The sequence below is a fragment of the Hippopotamus amphibius genome, chromosome 6 (assembly GCF_030028045.1).
Source record: "Hippopotamus amphibius kiboko isolate mHipAmp2 chromosome 6, mHipAmp2.hap2, whole genome shotgun sequence".
NCBI lineage: Eukaryota > Metazoa > Chordata > Mammalia > Artiodactyla > Hippopotamidae > Hippopotamus > Hippopotamus amphibius.
In genome coordinates this window covers 137,118,626-137,136,629 of record NC_080191.1, presented here as the reverse complement: position 1 = coordinate 137,136,629, position 18,004 = coordinate 137,118,626, and the positions used below count along the sequence as shown (strand labels likewise).

At 45.5% G+C, this 18,004-nt stretch overlaps 1 protein-coding gene across 1 annotated transcript in view; it reads left to right on the top strand.

Annotated features, from left to right (window-relative positions):
• The first annotated feature begins 1,060 nt into the window (after window positions 1-1,060).
• RARRES1 (retinoic acid receptor responder 1) overlaps window positions 1,061-18,004 on the top strand; it is a 40,499-nt gene continuing 23,555 nt past the window's right edge. The window contains exon 1 of the mRNA XM_057740220.1: window positions 1,061-1,497. Coding sequence (XP_057596203.1) covers window positions 1,228-1,497 — 270 coding nt within the window. The 5' untranslated portion in view covers window positions 1,061-1,227. The remainder of the gene's footprint in view (window positions 1,498-18,004) is intronic.

Here is an 18,004-nt window from a genome sequence, read left to right as displayed (position 1 = left end):
TGGAAGGTGTGCTCCAGGAGCATGGAGACGCTTGCCTGATTGTCCCCTGCTCACTTCCCCCAGGGCCTAGCAGAATATGCGTTCCATAAATTTCTGCAGAAGAAAAGGCGGACAAGAGATGGGCAACATCCAGAGGAAGAGGTGACGGCGGGAGACTGTCTTTAGAGACGGCACCCGCATCCGTCACCCCGCCCCCAGGCTTCCCCAGGCATCTCTCACTCAGAATCGTGCATGCGGGGCCTCAGCCCGTCACTGGTAAGAAGGGACATCCTTTAGCTCCACAGCGGGGCTGGGGTCAGCGGGTGTTGGGGAGGGCTGCCTCCCTGAACAAAATAAAGAGAGGTGGGAAAAAAAGGATGCTGGGAGTGCCTCTAATTCTTGGTTCTCCTGGGCTTTCTCTCTCTCTGTGGCTTAAGAACAACGGCCATCTCATCCCTTCACACTGCCACGTGTCTAAAAAGAGTCGTCAACCCTGTGTCTCCGCTGCCCTACAGCCCAATCCACGCCTCACTTCGCTGGAATCTGGCTTCCACGCCCATCTGTGCCGCACCAGGGTTATCAACGTTTCTAAGTCCACTGGGGCCTCTGGGGCCTTATCTGGCTCTGTCCTGCTGACCACCGGCAGCCTCCCCTCCAGCCCCAGTTCTCTGGCGACCTGTCCCACTTCCAAGGTCATTGTGCTATAGCAACAATGGGAAGGACCCTCTTCAATGCCTTCTGCGTCCCGCTCCCTTCTCCACCTGTTTCCAATTTCATCTTCTGGGAAATGAGCTCCAAGCCTTGGAGAATTGAAGCAGGTTTGCTCTGAAACCTTAAGGGCTTCGAAATCACAGCAACCGCAGGGGAGGGAAACCTGGTCCCCGAGCTGGGTTGGGGGCACGGGGTGGCGCCAGCCAGGCCGCGCTCCCTCGGGGGCGGAGTCCCCACTGCCCTCCTTGTCCCCTTGCCCGCGCGGCCCCGCCCAGAAACTCCCGCCGCGCGCCGCGGAGGCGCCGTCGCGTCCCGGTCCGGAGCCGGGGCAGCGGAAGCCCAGGCGGAGTGGGGCGGGGCGGAGGGGCCCGGGGGCCGCGGGAAGCGCCGAGAGGGCGCGGCCGAGAGGGACCAGAACTCCCTCCAGCCGCCCGCCCCGGGGGCGGAGGGGAGGGGCCCGCGCGGCCTTATTTCCTGGAGCGCCGGCGCGCCCTGCTCGAAGCCCGCGCCCGTCGAGCGCCGCACCAGCCAGCGCCCATGCAGCTCCGCCGGCGACCGCTTCCCGCGCCCGGGCCGGGGGATCCTCACCCCGCCGCCGAGCTGTGCGCGCTGCTGCTGCTGCTCGCCCTCCAAGGGGCGGTGGCGGCGCCCGGGGGGCCCGAGCGCTCCGGGTGGCGCCAGGACGCGGAGCTCCCGCGCGGGCTCCTGCCGCAGGCGGCGCGCGCGGCGCTGCACTTCTTCAACTTCCGCGCGGGCTCGCCCAGCGCCCTTCGAGCGCTGGCCGACGTGCAGGAGGGCCGCGCGTGGGTGAGTACCGGAGCCGCACGGTGGGCGCGCGGCGGACCAGCGGCGAGCCGCGTGGGTGGTGACTCCTGGGTGCGCGCGCTTGTGCGCCCCGCGGCGGATGCGCGAGGGAGACCGCGATGCGCCTCGCGCCTCGACGCCGGAACCGTTCCCGCGTGGTGGGGCCGGTCAGTGCGCTGAGTCCGCGGGAAGCTGGCTCGTTCTTTCTGGCATTTACAAGGCCGTAAAGATTTTTCACAAGGTAGCTCCCATACCTGGGGAAGAGGTGCATGGGGAAACTGAGGAACAGGCCCAAAAGGCCAGGCTTGATCTTTTCTGCGACAACCCAGAGTTGGTTGCTGTGAGGTGGTCACCGAGTGCGCGACCCACCCGTGGCTCAAGCATTAGTTGTGGGTGGGATTTCCAAAATCTAAGCCATTTCCCTGGCCGAACCGCGGACGTTCCCCTGTTAATTGCTGGCCATCTTGCAAGGGCTTCAGGATAATATTGCAATTTACGCGTTGGCCTGCGCAGGAATCTGTGTGATCCTGGCGTCTGCTTTAATCTAATGGGAGTGAGTGAACCAGGGCTGTTTTCTTTCTTTGTGAACGGAATCAGTGAGAACTTGGCAGCTCTTGTTAGGTGGCTGATTTCAAGGCACTTGCTGTAGGGTACTATTTTTGTCTGTGGCGCTACGTTGCTTTCTTCATCAAGTAGAAGATTACGAAAGTTACAAAACTACACTAAGTCTGTCCCCAAAGTAATGATGCTCTTTCCAGTAATCCCCTAATATTCCACAAAGCCTGTATGTATACTCAGGCTTAAAGAATCTAGAGTTTGGTAAAGAGTGTAAATAGATAGAATTTTAAAGAATGGCAGTAGGAATTTTAAGATTGTTCTGGATGTAATGTTAGGGATGTGAGAACGTCATTTGGAAGCTCGGCCTTGGTTCTTCAAAGACTTAACCCTGCACCCAGCTTGGCTAGGTTTATTGAATGGTGAAATCAGATTTTCCCTAGAAAAAGGCAACCTGTGCTTGTCACCTGTTGTAACAGACGTTGCTGTCTCAGGGAGGAAAAAGTTCAGTTTACCAGCCCAACAGAGAAGTGAGGGAGCAGAGCTTGAGAGCTTTCTATCAAAGTAGGAGAGTCACTACCTCCCAGAGCCCAAAGAAGGTCTTCCTGAAGATTTTTTCCCTGGTTATCAGTGGAAAGGATTCCCTACAGAAAACCAAGCTCAGATTTCTAAAGTACACCAGGAATTTTTCAAGTCCCAGGATTTTTTTTTCTTCCTTCTAAGACCATAAAATACTAAAATAATTTGCATTTTCATGCTTTTAGTTACCTCCTTATTAAAAAAAATAAAATACTTGGTATCTTTCACAAAATAAACCAGCTCCTCAAAATCCAAGTGAGCTAAGAAAAACTTTCCTTTCTTATCCACAGAGAGCTCAGTTACTGTTTTCATCTGTAATATTTAATATCCTGAATTTTAAAGGGATCCTCCTTTTTGGTCTAAAAAAGCTGAGGGGATAATCAGCAAATTAGAGGCAGGTATGCATGAGAGGGAGGAGGAATTAATAAGTAGAAGAATCCAGGGCATTGGCCCTAAGAAAGGATACCTTGCTGGGATCATCTGGCTTATCTTTACATTTCTTCCCAAAATGATTATAAATGTTTTAAAATTAAGGAGCCAGGGAAGAGAACTTAGTGACTTTCAGGGCCAAGACTCTCTAGAGACTAAAAGTGGTTTAAGTTTCTCCCCAGAATTCAGTGAAACTGCTTGATTGAAATTGCTTGATTGATTGCAACTGCTTGAATGAGAACAGACACCACCTGCATGGAGCCTTCAATGCAAGGAATTTCTGCTTCAATTACAAGAGCGGTTGTAGCATTGACAAGAGTGGAAAATGATAGACCCTCAAAACTCTTTATGCAGTCAGTGCATTTTTAAACTGAGCACTGAGTTGTTGCAGTGTTTGTCATTCCTCCAGGACTGACCCAGGGTGAGCAGGTTGGCTGGGTGGGTGAGAGAACTGTAGCTGGCAGGGATCCTTCTCCATCCTTGGGGTTGGTGCACCCCTTCATAAGATGATAGGCTGAGAACAAGTCAGGGTTTTTCATACTAATAGCACACTAGTGGGTTATGAAATCTATTTAGTGGTTGTAGTTGTTTTTGTTTGCATTAATTAATTAATCTACTTATGCTGTGCGGCATGCAGGATCTTAGTTCCCTGATCAGGGATTGAACCCTCGCCCTTGGCTGTGAAAGCTCGGGGTCTAACCACTGGACTGCCAGGGGATTCCCTGTTTGTTTTTAATGCAATCGTTTGGAATACAAACAGTTTAGAGTGCATTGCAGAAGAAAGGGTAAGTAGTGCTTCAAAATGTTGCAAACATATGTATGAACTGGGGTATTATGAAGCATGCAGTTCTTGCTGTGAGTTTCAGCTGAAAAAAAAACTGAAAGCCAGTGAACCAAAAGATTCAGACCTCTTCCAGCTCTGAAATTCCTTGATTCTAAGTGATTTTTAGGTTCTGGAAGAATCCCTCATTTTAGGAACACTGTTGCCCTCTAGTGGTAAAATGTAGTAATAGCTGTGGTAGTAAATGCAAGGAAGCATTGAGAGCCAGCGGGTGAAAGCTTGTGAGCATTCTGTTTTGTTTACTACTTGTAAGGGACGATCACAGACCATGACTTGTGTTCCCTCACTGCCACTGCTGTTTCCTGACCTTACACTCCCCTCGCCTGACCAGGAGACTCCTATTTTACTGTTGCCTCAGGACCCAGAGCGTAGAGGGGTGGGTGATGTGGGGTGGGGTGGAGAGCTCCTCTGCTACCCAGGGTATGCTAGATCAGCCCCGCGCTCGACGACTTGGGGCTGTCCCTTACACTGAGGCAAATATCTTCTGGCCACTCGTAAGTCCTGCGACCACTGGCCCCTGCCCCGAGCCGCTCGTGAGAGGCTAGCCTTTCCCTGACATTTAGAGACCGAGGAGATCTTTACGTGCACAAACTTAAGGAGAAAGGCAACCCATTTGAAATCAGCCCTTGTTTGGGGATTGCTAACAAGAACCAGGCCAGGACCAGTAGCTGGAAACATAATTGAAACAATTGACCAAAGTGGGGGAAGAGGGGAGTTATGCCCAAACCTTAACTGCTTCAATTTAAATAAAAATCAGTAAATATGGGGACTTTCCTGGCCGTCCAGCGGTTAAGACTCACCCTTCCAATGCAGGGGGTGTGGGTTTGATCCCTGGCTGTTGGACCTAAGATCCCACATGTCTAGTGGCCAAAACACCAAAACATAAAACAGAAGCAATGTTGTAACAAATTCAATTAAGACTTTAAAAATGGTCCACATCAAAAAAAATTTTTTTTTTAAATCAGTAAATATAAAACTATCATGTCTTTTGGTATAGGGCAAAGTCTATTGATTGGCACTCCTTGTAGTCTTTCTAGCAAGAAGACACCCATAACGGACATCTGTGATTTCCACTTTTGTTTACTTACAGTGGAGGGAGCACTTGCAAAGGATATAGTTCATGATCCTCTCCTTTTACTTTTTCTGTCTTTTCATGCCTAACTGCGACTCACCCATACCCAGTTTACCATCAAGAGTTTTAGAGACTTCATCAGTTCTTTCTACAGCATTTAACTTGGATTTTGTGGACATGACATCTTTTATTGTGTCCCCTCTTCACCAGAACATTTATGCGGCTAGATAAATGGGTACACCTGATATAGGAGCAGAACAGCTGACTTCAGGGGAGCATCCGGCCGCCCCCGGCACAGGTGGGCTGGGCTGCTGTGGGCGCCCGCCCGGGTGTATCTGAAAGCGGAAACTTGAGCCACAAGGCAGCTGGGAGAGTGCCTAGTTTACTAAGAAAAAGCTTCTTTTATCCCTTTTCAATCTATAAAGTACTTTAATACAGCATAATTCATCTAATTACTGCTCTCCTTGAAGTCTTCTCCCCATTAATGTCAGTAATTCAGAGGTGATGGTTCACAAGAATAGGAAAGCAGTACATCAAGCAGACCTTAGAAATGAAGACTGGGGAATGAAGAAGGCGGCAGTGAATAAGGAGGGGAAAGATAAGTAATAAAACCCTCAAGTGAGAGAATCGCTACTTTCATGCAGGGAAGGCTCCTAAGTGCTTTTACAGCCCTCATGAAAGGTGGTGCTCCTCGCCGCCCTCTGCCTTGGGGATGAAACATAAACAGCCTGAAAGCCTGAAAGCACAGAACGGAGGCCCACGGCCACCCTCCTTCCCAGGCCCTGCTCCTGAGGAAGTGGCACAGGTGCCCCAGTGGCTCCATCCACCGCCCACCGCAGTGCCCACCTGGTCTGCAGGCTCTGATTGCAGAGTTTGGGTCCAGTATGGGGTGGGGAAGGCCACTGGCCCTGAGGGTGAACTTAGTCCTTGGCTTTCCTGGCGCTTGTCCCGCAGTCGCGCAAGCCAGCTGCACCCGGATGAGCTAGCAAGTAGGAATGCTTTTAACGAGCTTGTAAGAAGTTGTTTTTGAACCACAAACATCTTTTACCAGCCCACAGCCTTTCCACTCGTCTTGCCACACGGCGTGTCATAGCCAAAGAGGCGTGTGATCCTGGAGCACAGTAGTGGCCCCCAATAACGACCACTGTTGGTGGGTCATGAATTTAACCATCAGGAGTCTGGCTTGGCTGCACACTCTTCCTTGAAAGATCTAGCTGGTTCTGCTGGAGACAGAATGTAAATAGCTCTAAAATGACTAATCTTAATGAGACCAGAATGTTAAATACACACACATACACACGCACTCTCTCTCTCTCTCTCCCTCCCTCCCCCCCCCCCCAAATCCAAGATCTCAGTGCATGAGCACGAATCACGCTAGAGATTTATTCACACTTTTGCAGCCTTTGCATTTATTTGCCTTTGTAATAGTCCCTCCGTTGAAGAGATTTTCACAGAGCTGGTCCTACAGTAGCAATAGCAATTCTCTACCCTGGGTTACTTCTTAAGATCCTTCAAGACGCCTCTAGCCAGTAAAGTTAAAGACACATCTTGTACCATAGCTGTGTACGAGATGTATACGAATCCACGGTGGCCCCAAGAGGACGTGCCCACAACGAACACTATGTGAAGGATTACAAGTAATTTTCTGTCTGTATTAGTTTCACTGCTGTAACAAATGACCACAAACTTTGTAGGAAAATAAAAAATACAGATTTATTCTCTTACAGTTCTGGAGGTCAGAAGTCTGAAATAGGTCTCACTGGGCTAAGATCAAGGTGTTGAAAGTGCTGCATTCCTTCTGGAGATTCTAGGGGAGAATCTGTTTCCTTGCCTTTTCCAGCTTCCAAAGGCCACCTGCACGCGTTGGCTCATGCTGCATCCTCCACCTTCACAGCCAGCGGGGAGCATCTCCTGAATGTAACAGTACTGTCTCCTCGTAAGGACCCACGTGAGCACACGGGGCCCGCCTGGATGATCCAGGATACTCTGTCCAACTCAAGATCCTTAACCTGATCATATTGGCCAAGTGCCCTTTGCCTTGTAAGCATGTTCACAGGTTCCAGAGATTAGGATGTGGACATCTTTGAGGGCCGCTACTCAGCCTACCACACCCAGCTTGCGGGTGGCTGTGAGCTCATGCAGGTACTTACCACGCTGCCGGACACGTGACTCTACCCGAGAACTGGTAGCTCTGGCTGCTCTCTGCAGCCCTGGTGACCTCCTCACCCCCAAACACGCACACCCTGCACACCCTGTCTTGGCACTTGACTCTAGGCTGCTTTGTGCTCCTGCTCTGCACGTGTGTCTGCTTCTACAGGGTGGGAGGGTGGGAGGCATCCCTTTATCTCCTCCACGGGTGTGGCGTAGGGAGCTGCTAAAGACACATATTAACTATCAGATGAAAACAGAGGTAGCTGGAAGGGTGATGGGAGCACTGGGCATCTGGAACAGGAGGCTGGGCCGGGCCCCAGCCCCTTCCCAGCCCTGCTGCACGTGGGGGAGACCCAACACCTCGAATCCTTCTTACAACCAGCCTTTTCTGATGAGCCCCACCCTGAGGCAGAGGGGAAGTGGAGGGGAACAGTACCTCTGGCCACTTCCACTCTGGCTCCTTTGGAAGGGTCAAGAACGCGTACCCAGAGGTGGCTAAACAGATTAACACAAGTATTCTGTCTCTTTCTCTCCACTACTCCTTCGCCTGATAAAGGGTGCAGTGCAAAGATCCCCTTGGACCCCAAGGGATGGGGCCTGATGTGAAGGTCACTGACTTTTGTTTGATAAACTGCATTCGCCTTATCTCGCATTGCCCAAGAGAAGGAAAATGCAATGCGATAAATCCAGGGTATAATGTAATACACTGATGTTCTCTCTGTCCAGAACATAAGAGCAGCACAGCAATTTTTATCCACAAATGAGTTGTTTACTTGTCTCCAACTAAGCCTGACTCATAAAACTAACCTTATAAAATGAAGAAGTTTGCTTTTCCTGGAATAGCATGACATTTATGTTTTCTTACCAAATGTGAAGGCTGGAGGGGACATTTAGAAGCTGAGTTTGTTAGACCAGTGAGGCCCACTGTGCGCCCGAGGGGAGATTGGCATCACTTTTACGCTCTTGACAGCTGGCCTGTCCCCACTGCCCACCCCCCTCAATGTGGAAACATATAGTTTAAGGCTGTCACTGCTGACATGGTCGCCACATGAAGGGACCATGCCTAGCAACCAGTGGCAGAGAGGAAGAACACGAGACAGGCTTTCCCCAAAGCATAGGGTTTTCTTTTTTTGGGGCCGCGTGGCGTGGCATGCAGGATCTTCGTTTCCTGACCAGGGGTCGAACCCGGGCCCCCAGCAGTAAGTGCAGGGTCCTAACTACTCGATCTCCAGGGAATTCCTAAGGGTTTTCTTTCTATAAATGAGCTTTGGGCAGAGTCGTGTCTTTGGAGACTTCCAGAGTCAGTGTTTTCATGGCCCCTCCAGCAGCCGACAGCAAGGTTTCTCTGGGTACATTTGCGCCAGGTTTTTGTTGTGTTTTTGAGTGAGTTAAGAGCAGGTGTTAGGTTTTTAAAATGTGCTCTTAGAATAATAAGACAGATGAGCAGGAGATGAACGACATAACAGTTATCAAGTTGTATCTCATGTTCTGGACAGAGAGAACATCAGTGTATTACATTATATCCTGGATTTATCACATTGCATTTTCCCTCCCTTATCAAGTTCCTCAGTTTTATGTCCAGTACTCACACCCAGTATTTCAGTGACTTGACTTTAAACAAGCAGGCAAACATTGTATAGCATCTAATGTAAAGATAGTCCAGACATGTGCTGGGGGAAACATCTTGGATCCACTGACATGAGGTTAGTAGTTTTTTTTTGTTTTGTTTTGTTTTTTGGTGCACTCCGCAGCATGTGGGATCTTCCTGGAGCAGGGATTGAACTCATGTCTTCTGCATTGGCAGGCGGATTCCCAACCACTGCGCCACCTAGGAAGCCCGGATCCACTGACATGAAAACAAAAGCTTTGTGTTTTACGGAAAGTAGCTTTTTACTGAAAATGAGGCATGACTTAGAGTTGCTATTAGAACGTGTAATTTTAACTTCTGGATATAAATGGCATTATATGGCCAAGTCGTCATCCATGTAGCAGGAAGCAAGGAGTGAGTTTTCTTCAAAAATGATTTAAATCCAGACTACCTTCTCCAAATGTTCCTGCTTGAAAAGCAGCACATGCTATGTCGTCATGGAGTTTATCAGCTGCACCCCCTGAAGCAGAGGGTAGATCTGTCCCCCGAGCTTCCTAAGGCATCAGGACCTGAGTTGCCAGAGACTCCAGGTGGACCAGACTTTGAGATAACGTTCCTCTGTTTCGTTTAGTCTCATAATGCCCTCAAACCTTGGGAATTAATTGTTAATGTCCTTCATCTCCTGCTCATCTGTCGTCCAGTGACTGTCACTGAAGCTACTTGTTACTTCCTATCCCTCCCCCTGAACTTTAGTGGTTCCACTCAGTGTCTAGAGAGAGGTTCTCAAAGTGTGGTCCCTAGACCAGCAGCATCTCCTGGAACTCATGAAAATGCAGGGTTTCAGGCCCCACCCCAGGTTTACTGGATCAAAACTCGGGGTGGGGCCAGAACACTGTGTCTTATTTAGCAAGCCCTCCAGGAGATTCTGCTCCAGCTCAAGTTTGAAAGCCATTGCTCTAGAATAAAGTCCCTGAAGAGAGATCTTCTCAAATCTGGCCCCATCCGCCACAGTAACATCCACTCTGGGTATCCCCACCATTAACTTGCTAATCTTCGCAGCTTGGCTGCTCACCTCTCTTCCTTGTCCTGAGTGCCCTCGCCTCCTCCCTCTCCCAGGTTGTCTCCAGCCTAGACCGCCTGGAGGTTCCCCCTCCGGCGCTGCACCTGCTCAAGCTCCCATTTATACCCTGCCTGAAAGAGTGCGTACAGGGACTCCTTCCAAAGTCTCAGAACATCTTCATCTCCATACTGTTGTGTGTTGTTGTGTTCTCAAAAAAGATACATTGAAGTCCTACCCCCATACATGTGATTATGACCTTAATTGGAAATAGTCTTTGCAGATGTAATCAAGTTAAGATAAGGCTATATTGGGTTAGCATGGAGCCCTAAATCCAGTGATTGATGTCCTTATAAGAAGGTCATGTGAAGATGCAGAGAGAACACCGTTTAACGCCAGAGTGATACAGCTGCAAGCCAAGGAACACCAAGGATTGACGGCCACCACCAGAAGCTCAGAAAAGTCAAGAAGGGATTCTATCCAGAGCCTCAGAGGGAGCCCAGCCCTGACAACACCTTAATTTTGGACTTCTGGCTTTCAGAACTGTGAAAGAATCCATTTCTGTTGTGTTAAGGCACCAGTTTGTGGCACTTTGATGGCCACCCTTGCAAATGGATACACACGCCCTGCCTGGCTGGCTCCCTTCCAGAAGGTCTGCGAATCTTGTCAATAGGAACCGTGGTTTTAAGCACAGTCCAACTCTCTCCCTCCCTCTCTCCCACTTCACGTGCGTGTGTGGGTGCACATGCAAACACACACACACACACCAGGGAGCGTTCTTTCTGCCCTGCCTTAGAGGGAGTGGCTGGGTCTGTTTGTACGACCTCTGTGCTGTATAAGGGGAGAGCTGGGGTCTGGAGCCAGGCTTAGCTCTGTGACTTTGGACAAGTGCCTCAGTTTCTTCATCCTTAAAATGGGGATAAGATGAGTATTTACTTCAAAGGACTCTTGTGCTGTGATAAGTAGTTCCCGGGCACTGTGTTGAACCACATTAAGCATGTAGTGAGAGCTCAATATATATGCAATATATATATATATATAATAGCTTTTATTATGATTCTGCCCAGCAGCTAGCAGAATGCTTTACACATGAGCACTGAATAAATCCTTCACATTGATTTGGTAGGGATTTGAGGAGTTTTTTGTTGTTGTTTTTTTTTTCCTTTTTTTTTTTCGGTAAAAGAGATCTAGTGAGATGAGTTGGTCCTTTGAAGGCATTCCATGGTACACTTTCTTAAACAGGACTTTAAAAGTGGCCTGTTTCCCTCCCAACTCACTGCAAGGGAAGCCGCAAATCAGAGTGTGGATCACTCCCCTGAAGAGCCTGTCCTGAGGCAGGGCGGCTGCGGGTTGCTACCCTTCCTCGTGGTCTTTGGGGACAAAAACCAAGGAACCTATAAAATTAAAACACAAAAAACGGGGTAGAACATGAACCACATCATTGGTGGCCTGTGACTGTAAAGCATTTAGTTCTAGGTACGTAAGTCCTCTTTTATATGTAATTACAAAATCTGTAGCGAAGAGCTGCTGATTCATTCCTTCAGGTTATACAACCACGTGGTCATTTGCTTTGTTTGCTGACTTTTTCTTTATATAAAACCATTATTCCAGAAAAGATTAGAGCAAGGTGCTGTCCCCCCCGGCTGTGCTTGGAGAGGGATGGGAACTTCCTAATCTGTTTGGCAGATGGGCGGTTTTGGCAGCGTGGGGAATGGGAGGAACAGAGCCCCGTGATCCGCTCTGGGAACACGCCTCACATCAGCAAAGCCAGACCCGCCTGTCCCCTTACCCGTGGCAGCCTAGGCTCTTTAAAAAATGTCTTTTTAGCTTTTTTAAAAAAGGTCTTTTAATGAATGGATTAGCTTTGTACCTTGTGGCCGTAGCAACACACATTGTAGGTGCAGAGGGAGGACCACCTGACCTTGAGACGTTGGCTCCGTTCCAGGTGCGGAACTTCTAGATTCAAAACCACTGTAGCGAGCAGTTTACACACTCTGCAAATGCAAATTTAATCATACCAACAACATGAAGAACAAAAACACAAGTTTAAGATACGGGGTGGGGACATCCATCCCGAATTACTTTGGACTTAATGTTTTTTAAATGCCTTTCTGTCTTGTTAAAAGCACATTCATGCACTTGCTAGTCCCAGGTGTAAAGCTGAGGGAATAACACCCTCATTACCTCTGCTTCATGGAGGCCCCTCTCTGATGGTTGTTTATTCTCTTTTATCCCCTTTCCCATTGTCAACAAAAAAAATGTATAACCTAAAAGTTGAGAATTATGTTTTATTTGGTGAACTTACTGAGAACTATAGCCCAGGATAGAACCTCTCAATGCTCTGAGGGACTATTCCAAAGAGGTAAAGGAGGAGCCAGGATATGTAGGAGTTTTTGCTGGGGGAAAAAACAAAAAACATGTAGTTGAACATCAAAAGATGACTGCTAATCGCAAAAACAGACATCTCAAGTTAACGTTTTAGTGCTTTTCTAGGTATGGGAAGATGTAAGAGTCTGGGCTATGTAAATCATTCCTTTGATAGTATCTAAAATATCTAGGGCCAGTATCCTGTGTTTCTCCATCCTGAATTCCCCTCCGGGTGCACTTTTTTGGGTTTTAAGGCTGCAACATCCTTTGTTTACTGAAATGGCAGGCAGCGTTCTTTGTCCACAGTTCTTCTTGCTCATAAATTTGAACAACACTTGGGAGGCATTTCATGACCAATTTTGTCCCATGGCTCTAGGAAAACTCATTCCTAGATCAGATGAGGATTCTGTTGATAGGCCACTCATTGTGCTAAGATTTTTGGATTAGGCCCTGTTGATAATCTAAAATTCTCTGGATTGCCTGTTTTACTAGTCTGTTATAATCCAGGAACGTTTTCTCTTGTTGCTTCTTCTCATATCTAGAGTTGGACTATTACAGTTACTCTGTGTAGAGTTATATATGTGATTGACTGCCTCAAGACATTTAGCCATCATTAGTTTTATCAGAGGCCTGGTTGCACATTGGGTAATGCAAGAAACAATAATCTTATAAAATAGGCTGTAAGTAATACAGCTAGTAACATTAATAAAGTATAGCAGAGAAAGGCACAAGGCAAAAATAATTTGAAAACACCAACAGAACAAATTAAAACAATGATTAGTATAACTAGTAATCTGGTCACAATAAGCCATCAAATGCACAGGGGAGCCAGCTGGATAAGCAAGATTCTGGAAGGATTGTGTAGAGAGAAAAAAGTAAATGTTTCACCTTTGTTTACAAAGGTATACTTTATAATAAGCATGTTGTAGATCACAGCATAAAGGGAAAGATTTTCTGGAAAACAGATTAGAAGCCAGTATATTTCAGAAAAAGTCATAAAATTATAAATCATTTATCAATTCATTCAGTCCCATGCAGTTAATTTCAGTTGATCTGGATGAAGACATCAGGTTTTCCATTATAGTTTGTAATTTTTTTTTTACTGAGTACAGTGGTATGATCTAAAAGTTATTAGAAACAAATTTGTCAAAAAGTCTTTTTTATGAATCCCCTTAAAAATCTTCATTTTATAAAAGCATCAGAGTAAAACAGTGATTGTCTATAAATGACAGAAGACTTAAAATGGAATGGTTAAAGATCTGTTTAAAATGTAAGTGACAAGAAATTTGGTTATTTCTGTGGCATCTGACATTTTAAGATAACTGGAATTATAACTAACATTATATCAGGACATAACAGATTTTTAGGAATTCCATATAAGTTTTACAATATCTACATTAATGACATTTACCCATAAAATAAGGTTTTATCATACTTATTTGTCAGTGTTTCCCATGTAATTTAACATGCCAAATAAACCTTATTTAGTTTCATATCTCTCTTTGGGATTTTCAGGGGTTCTTTGAAGCATCCCAAAGTTAGCTGGAGGTCAAAAGAATCTTAATTAGAATTTGATATTTGGGAAGTTTGTTTAAAAAAAAAAAAAAGGCAAGTTTTTAAACGCTTGGTCAAATAAGATCATAGGTCACTGTGAAACGGAACTTATTCACTCAACCAAAGTGACAATAAAAGATTTTTAAGGCAAATAACAGATCATTTAGAAGGCAAAGAAACTTACAATCTGTTACCAAAAGTATTTAGTTCAGCATTCAAAGAAAACTCTGTTCTCTTAATGGGAAGAGAAAACCAAACTCCAGTCCTGCACCAGCCCACCCTCAACAACAAAATTCACTTATAATTAAATTCAATCCAAACCCAGCCTGACCAAGCTTAGAACAACTTTTTCAGAGCTGTCTTTCTACAAACCTTCCACAACTTTCTATATCCATTTTAGTTTGTCCCTAATTTTTCCATCCAAAGACAACCAGCGCTAGGACAAAATCACTCTTTTCTCTTAACAAAATGTAATTCCACTCCTCATACCTTCTTTTGCCAAAAACACTTATCCTACTTCCCTTGCATACTAGATCATGTGAACTTGGAATTCATTCTGGCCAGTTTCCTTTAGACTTGGGAATATTTAATTTGTAAGTGCTTACTTTTAAAGTCAATTAAGTAGACCTCTTTTATAAGTTTAATTTTGATAATATTTTCCAGAGGTAGAAACACCTATAGGTATAATTTACACACTGACATAAACAAAACTAAAGATCTCAGCTTCATTTTAACACTTAGTTTTGAATCAGGAATTACAGTATAAACTTACCAGTTTATAAATAAGTTGGAATAAGTAAGTCAAATTTATTTTCTCAGATGACCAAGACTTTACTATTGATATACTATTGATATTTATAGAAAAGACTTCTAAGATTTATTTCTTTTTTTAGAAAATAAATTTATTTATTGGCTGCATTGGGTCTTTGTTGCTGCATGCGGGTTTTCTCTAGTCGCAGTGAGCAGGGGCTGCTCTTCGTTGTGGTGCACGGGCTTCTCATTGTGGTGGCTTCTCTTGTTGGGGAGCACAGGCTCCAGGTGCTTGGGCTTCAGTAGTTGTAGCACGTGGGCTCAGTAGTTGTGGCTCATGGGCTCTAGAGAGCAGACTCAGTAGTTGTGGTGCATGGGCTTAGTTGCTCCCAGACCAGGGCTTGTAGCCATGTCCCCTGCATTGGCAGGCTGATTCTTAACCACTGCGCCACCAGGGAAACCCTGTATTCTTGATAATCCCTTAAGGAAGCTGTGAATGAGATTTTGAGTGAGGGAGCCTTTCCAATGCTTTGAGTTTTAAAAGGCCATTTTTTTTCCTTTTTTTTTTTTCCAGTATCAGGTTTTACCTGATTAAGCTAATTAGGCTCAGTCTCAGGCCGTTGTGGCTATATCTACATTTCTAATTTGCAGAGATTTGAAAAACAGACAGTTGCTTTTAATTCCCCAGAGAACAGATCTGCTGCCTAAATTACACTAAAAGATCGATTTGTCCAACGACGTTTTCTTTACCTTGATTTTTTATGTCAGAAGATTTCCAACTAAACTGAAATTCAAAAGTTCTATATCCTAGAATTTTAAGCTTCAGTTTATCATGCTTTCAAAAGTTTGCATAAGGCATTCAACAAAGGCCCTCTTGCTGAGTGCACAGGTGAAACCCCGAGCAAAAATCTCTATTGTTTTTATTAGCCCCTGAATATTAGCACCCAGTTTTTATTTCATATTGTGTGGTCTCAGGTAACCCTGTTGGTTTCTTTTAGTATGTTTAATATTGTCTAAGGGACAGATTTATATGCCCTGTCTTATACCAGGAAGTGGAAGACATAGTGTCTGTCTTACAATATAATTAGGCAAAAGAGATGTAACCATCTTATATAAAGCCCATTTAAACATACCAATTTATGTAAGCTTTTATCTCAATTCTATCAATTTTTATACCTTTAACTTTAGTTTCTATTAGGACCCCATCAACAAGTCTTGGTCTTACAAGGAGTCTTAGAAGCTTTTCTTTTTTTAAAATCTCCTAACCACTTAATCTTTTTTTGTATGAAAAGCTCTGGGGTCCCCAGTGAACGGCTGAGCCAAGGGACTTAGGCTGTTTTGTCAATCTTTTAACTTGATTAATTGGCCTGTTGCCACAAGCAATGGCTGGTCAGGTATCTCAATGTAATTCCCCCCCCCCCCCCCCCCCCACACACACACAGCCTTTATATGTGTACCTGGGGTAAATAGAGTAGACTTGTTTGGGGCCCTTTTATGTTGAGGACCAATAAGGGGTCCCTTTAACCCACCCAATCTTAGGTAGAGTTTCATCAGAACCTTTTGTTTTAATCCCATTAACATTGTTTTATGTATCCCATATTTTAATAGCCACCTAAAGATTTTTATCTTTTTGGGAGGAGTCCCTTTAAAATTTTCACCTTGTTGGAAAGAAAATCTCTAGACTTTCCCCTCAGTTTTTTCCTCCCTTCCTCCTTGTTAATCAACCTAATTAATGTTAGTTAACCTAATGTTTTTATTAGCATTTGTAAGACCCACTGAGGGGGAAGCTGAGGCCACAAATAAGACTTCCCAATCAGAGAAGAAAAAGAAATAAAAGGAATCCAAATTGGAAAAGAAGTAAAATTATCCCTCTTTGCAGATGACATGATATTATACATAGAAAACCCTAAAGACTGTACCAGAAACCTGCTAGCACTCATTGATGAGTTTAGTCAAGTAGCAGGATACAAAATTAATGCACAGAAATCTCTTGCATTCCTATACACGAACAACGGAAGAGCAGAAAGAGAAATGAAGGAAACACTGCCATACCATTACAAGAAAAGGAATAAAATGCCTAGAGGGGGTGGGGGGTGGGCACACCCATGTCCGATTCCTGGTTGGGGAAATAAGATCCTGCAAGCTGTACGGAGCAGCCAAAAAAAAAAAAAAGTTTACTCCCCAAAATAGTCAAGGAAAGTAAAGACCTTTGTTGCACAAGTAGACGCAACAAAGGTTAAGATGACAAAAGTCCCTGAGAGTTGGCACAGCCAGACAAAATGACTTCTCGGAATCCCAGCCTATTCCATTGACTGCCAAATGTGCACCATGTGTGTACTTTCCAGATGGCAGAAACTAAGTTCTCAAAACATACACACACACACACACACACACACACACATACACACACACTCTTAAGAAAATCTGGCAGAATATTTACATCTTAAAGACACAGGGATTGAAATGCAAGTAAGTTCCTCCTAGAAGGAATCCTGAAAAGATATTTTATCAAGCTGGCTTTTTCCAGCTACGCACACACATAAAAATTAGTTTCAGAGTGGCAACAGAGCCCCAAATTGGCCATTCTAGCTTGAGAGCTCCTTTAGTGCCGTTTCCCCAGTCAAGTATTCGCAAGTATACATTCCATATGTATTGTACATGAACCCGACTGGAGTGTTAATTGGAGGCTGGCAATCTGTTGCTCTTTTTTGTTTTGTAAGCTTTGTGCCCCATTTTGAGGTCTGTTTGTTGAGATAGACTCACTAGTGACAATTGTGTGGTGGGCCAATGAGCTTCACACCTCTGGGTGTCACCCTGAAATCATTTCAGCTTTCTTATATGTCTCAGTTTCTCCCTCTGGTTGTGTAAGACCACTGTGTGTGCTCACATCACTGAGTGACTGGCTCTTATGCCTGTCCCTGGCAGAGCAAGTGTTTAATCAGAGTGAGTGGGTTTCCTTATAGGGACAGCTGCATGGTATGAGGATGTGCCTCCATCACTCCTGCAAGTTTCTCAGTTGCTTGAGAAAGCTGGCTGGGAGGAGATCTCCCTTCTTTGGAGCTGAAAGCTCTCATGAGATAGCTTCACTTTTATTCTGACAAACTCTACTAAAGTAGCCAATCCAAGGAAAAACAGCAGGCTAGTCTTCCACCTAATTACCCAGTCCAACCCTACTCAGTGTCTTTCAACTGAGCAAAGGTTTCCCAGTCTTTCAACTGAGAATAACCTAGGTACCTCTTCTTGAAACTAAGTTTTGAGTATAACGTACTCCTCCAGAGAGGAGTTTAACACTACCAAATAAAACTTAGGACCTATCAGCCACTAATTGGAGACCTGAGAACCAGGAAAGGCTTGCCCACATGTGTACTCTCTTAGGAGGCGGCAAACCAGTCCAAGAGGCCGCTGCTGGTACCAAGGCTCTAGATCCTGGTGAAGGAGAGACGTCTGCCCTGGTTCTCTTCATTGGCCGCCAAAACTGTCAACTGAAAAAAATGTATAACCTAAAAGTTGAGAATTATGTATTATTTGGTGGACTTACTGAGGACTATAGCCCAGGATACAGCCTCT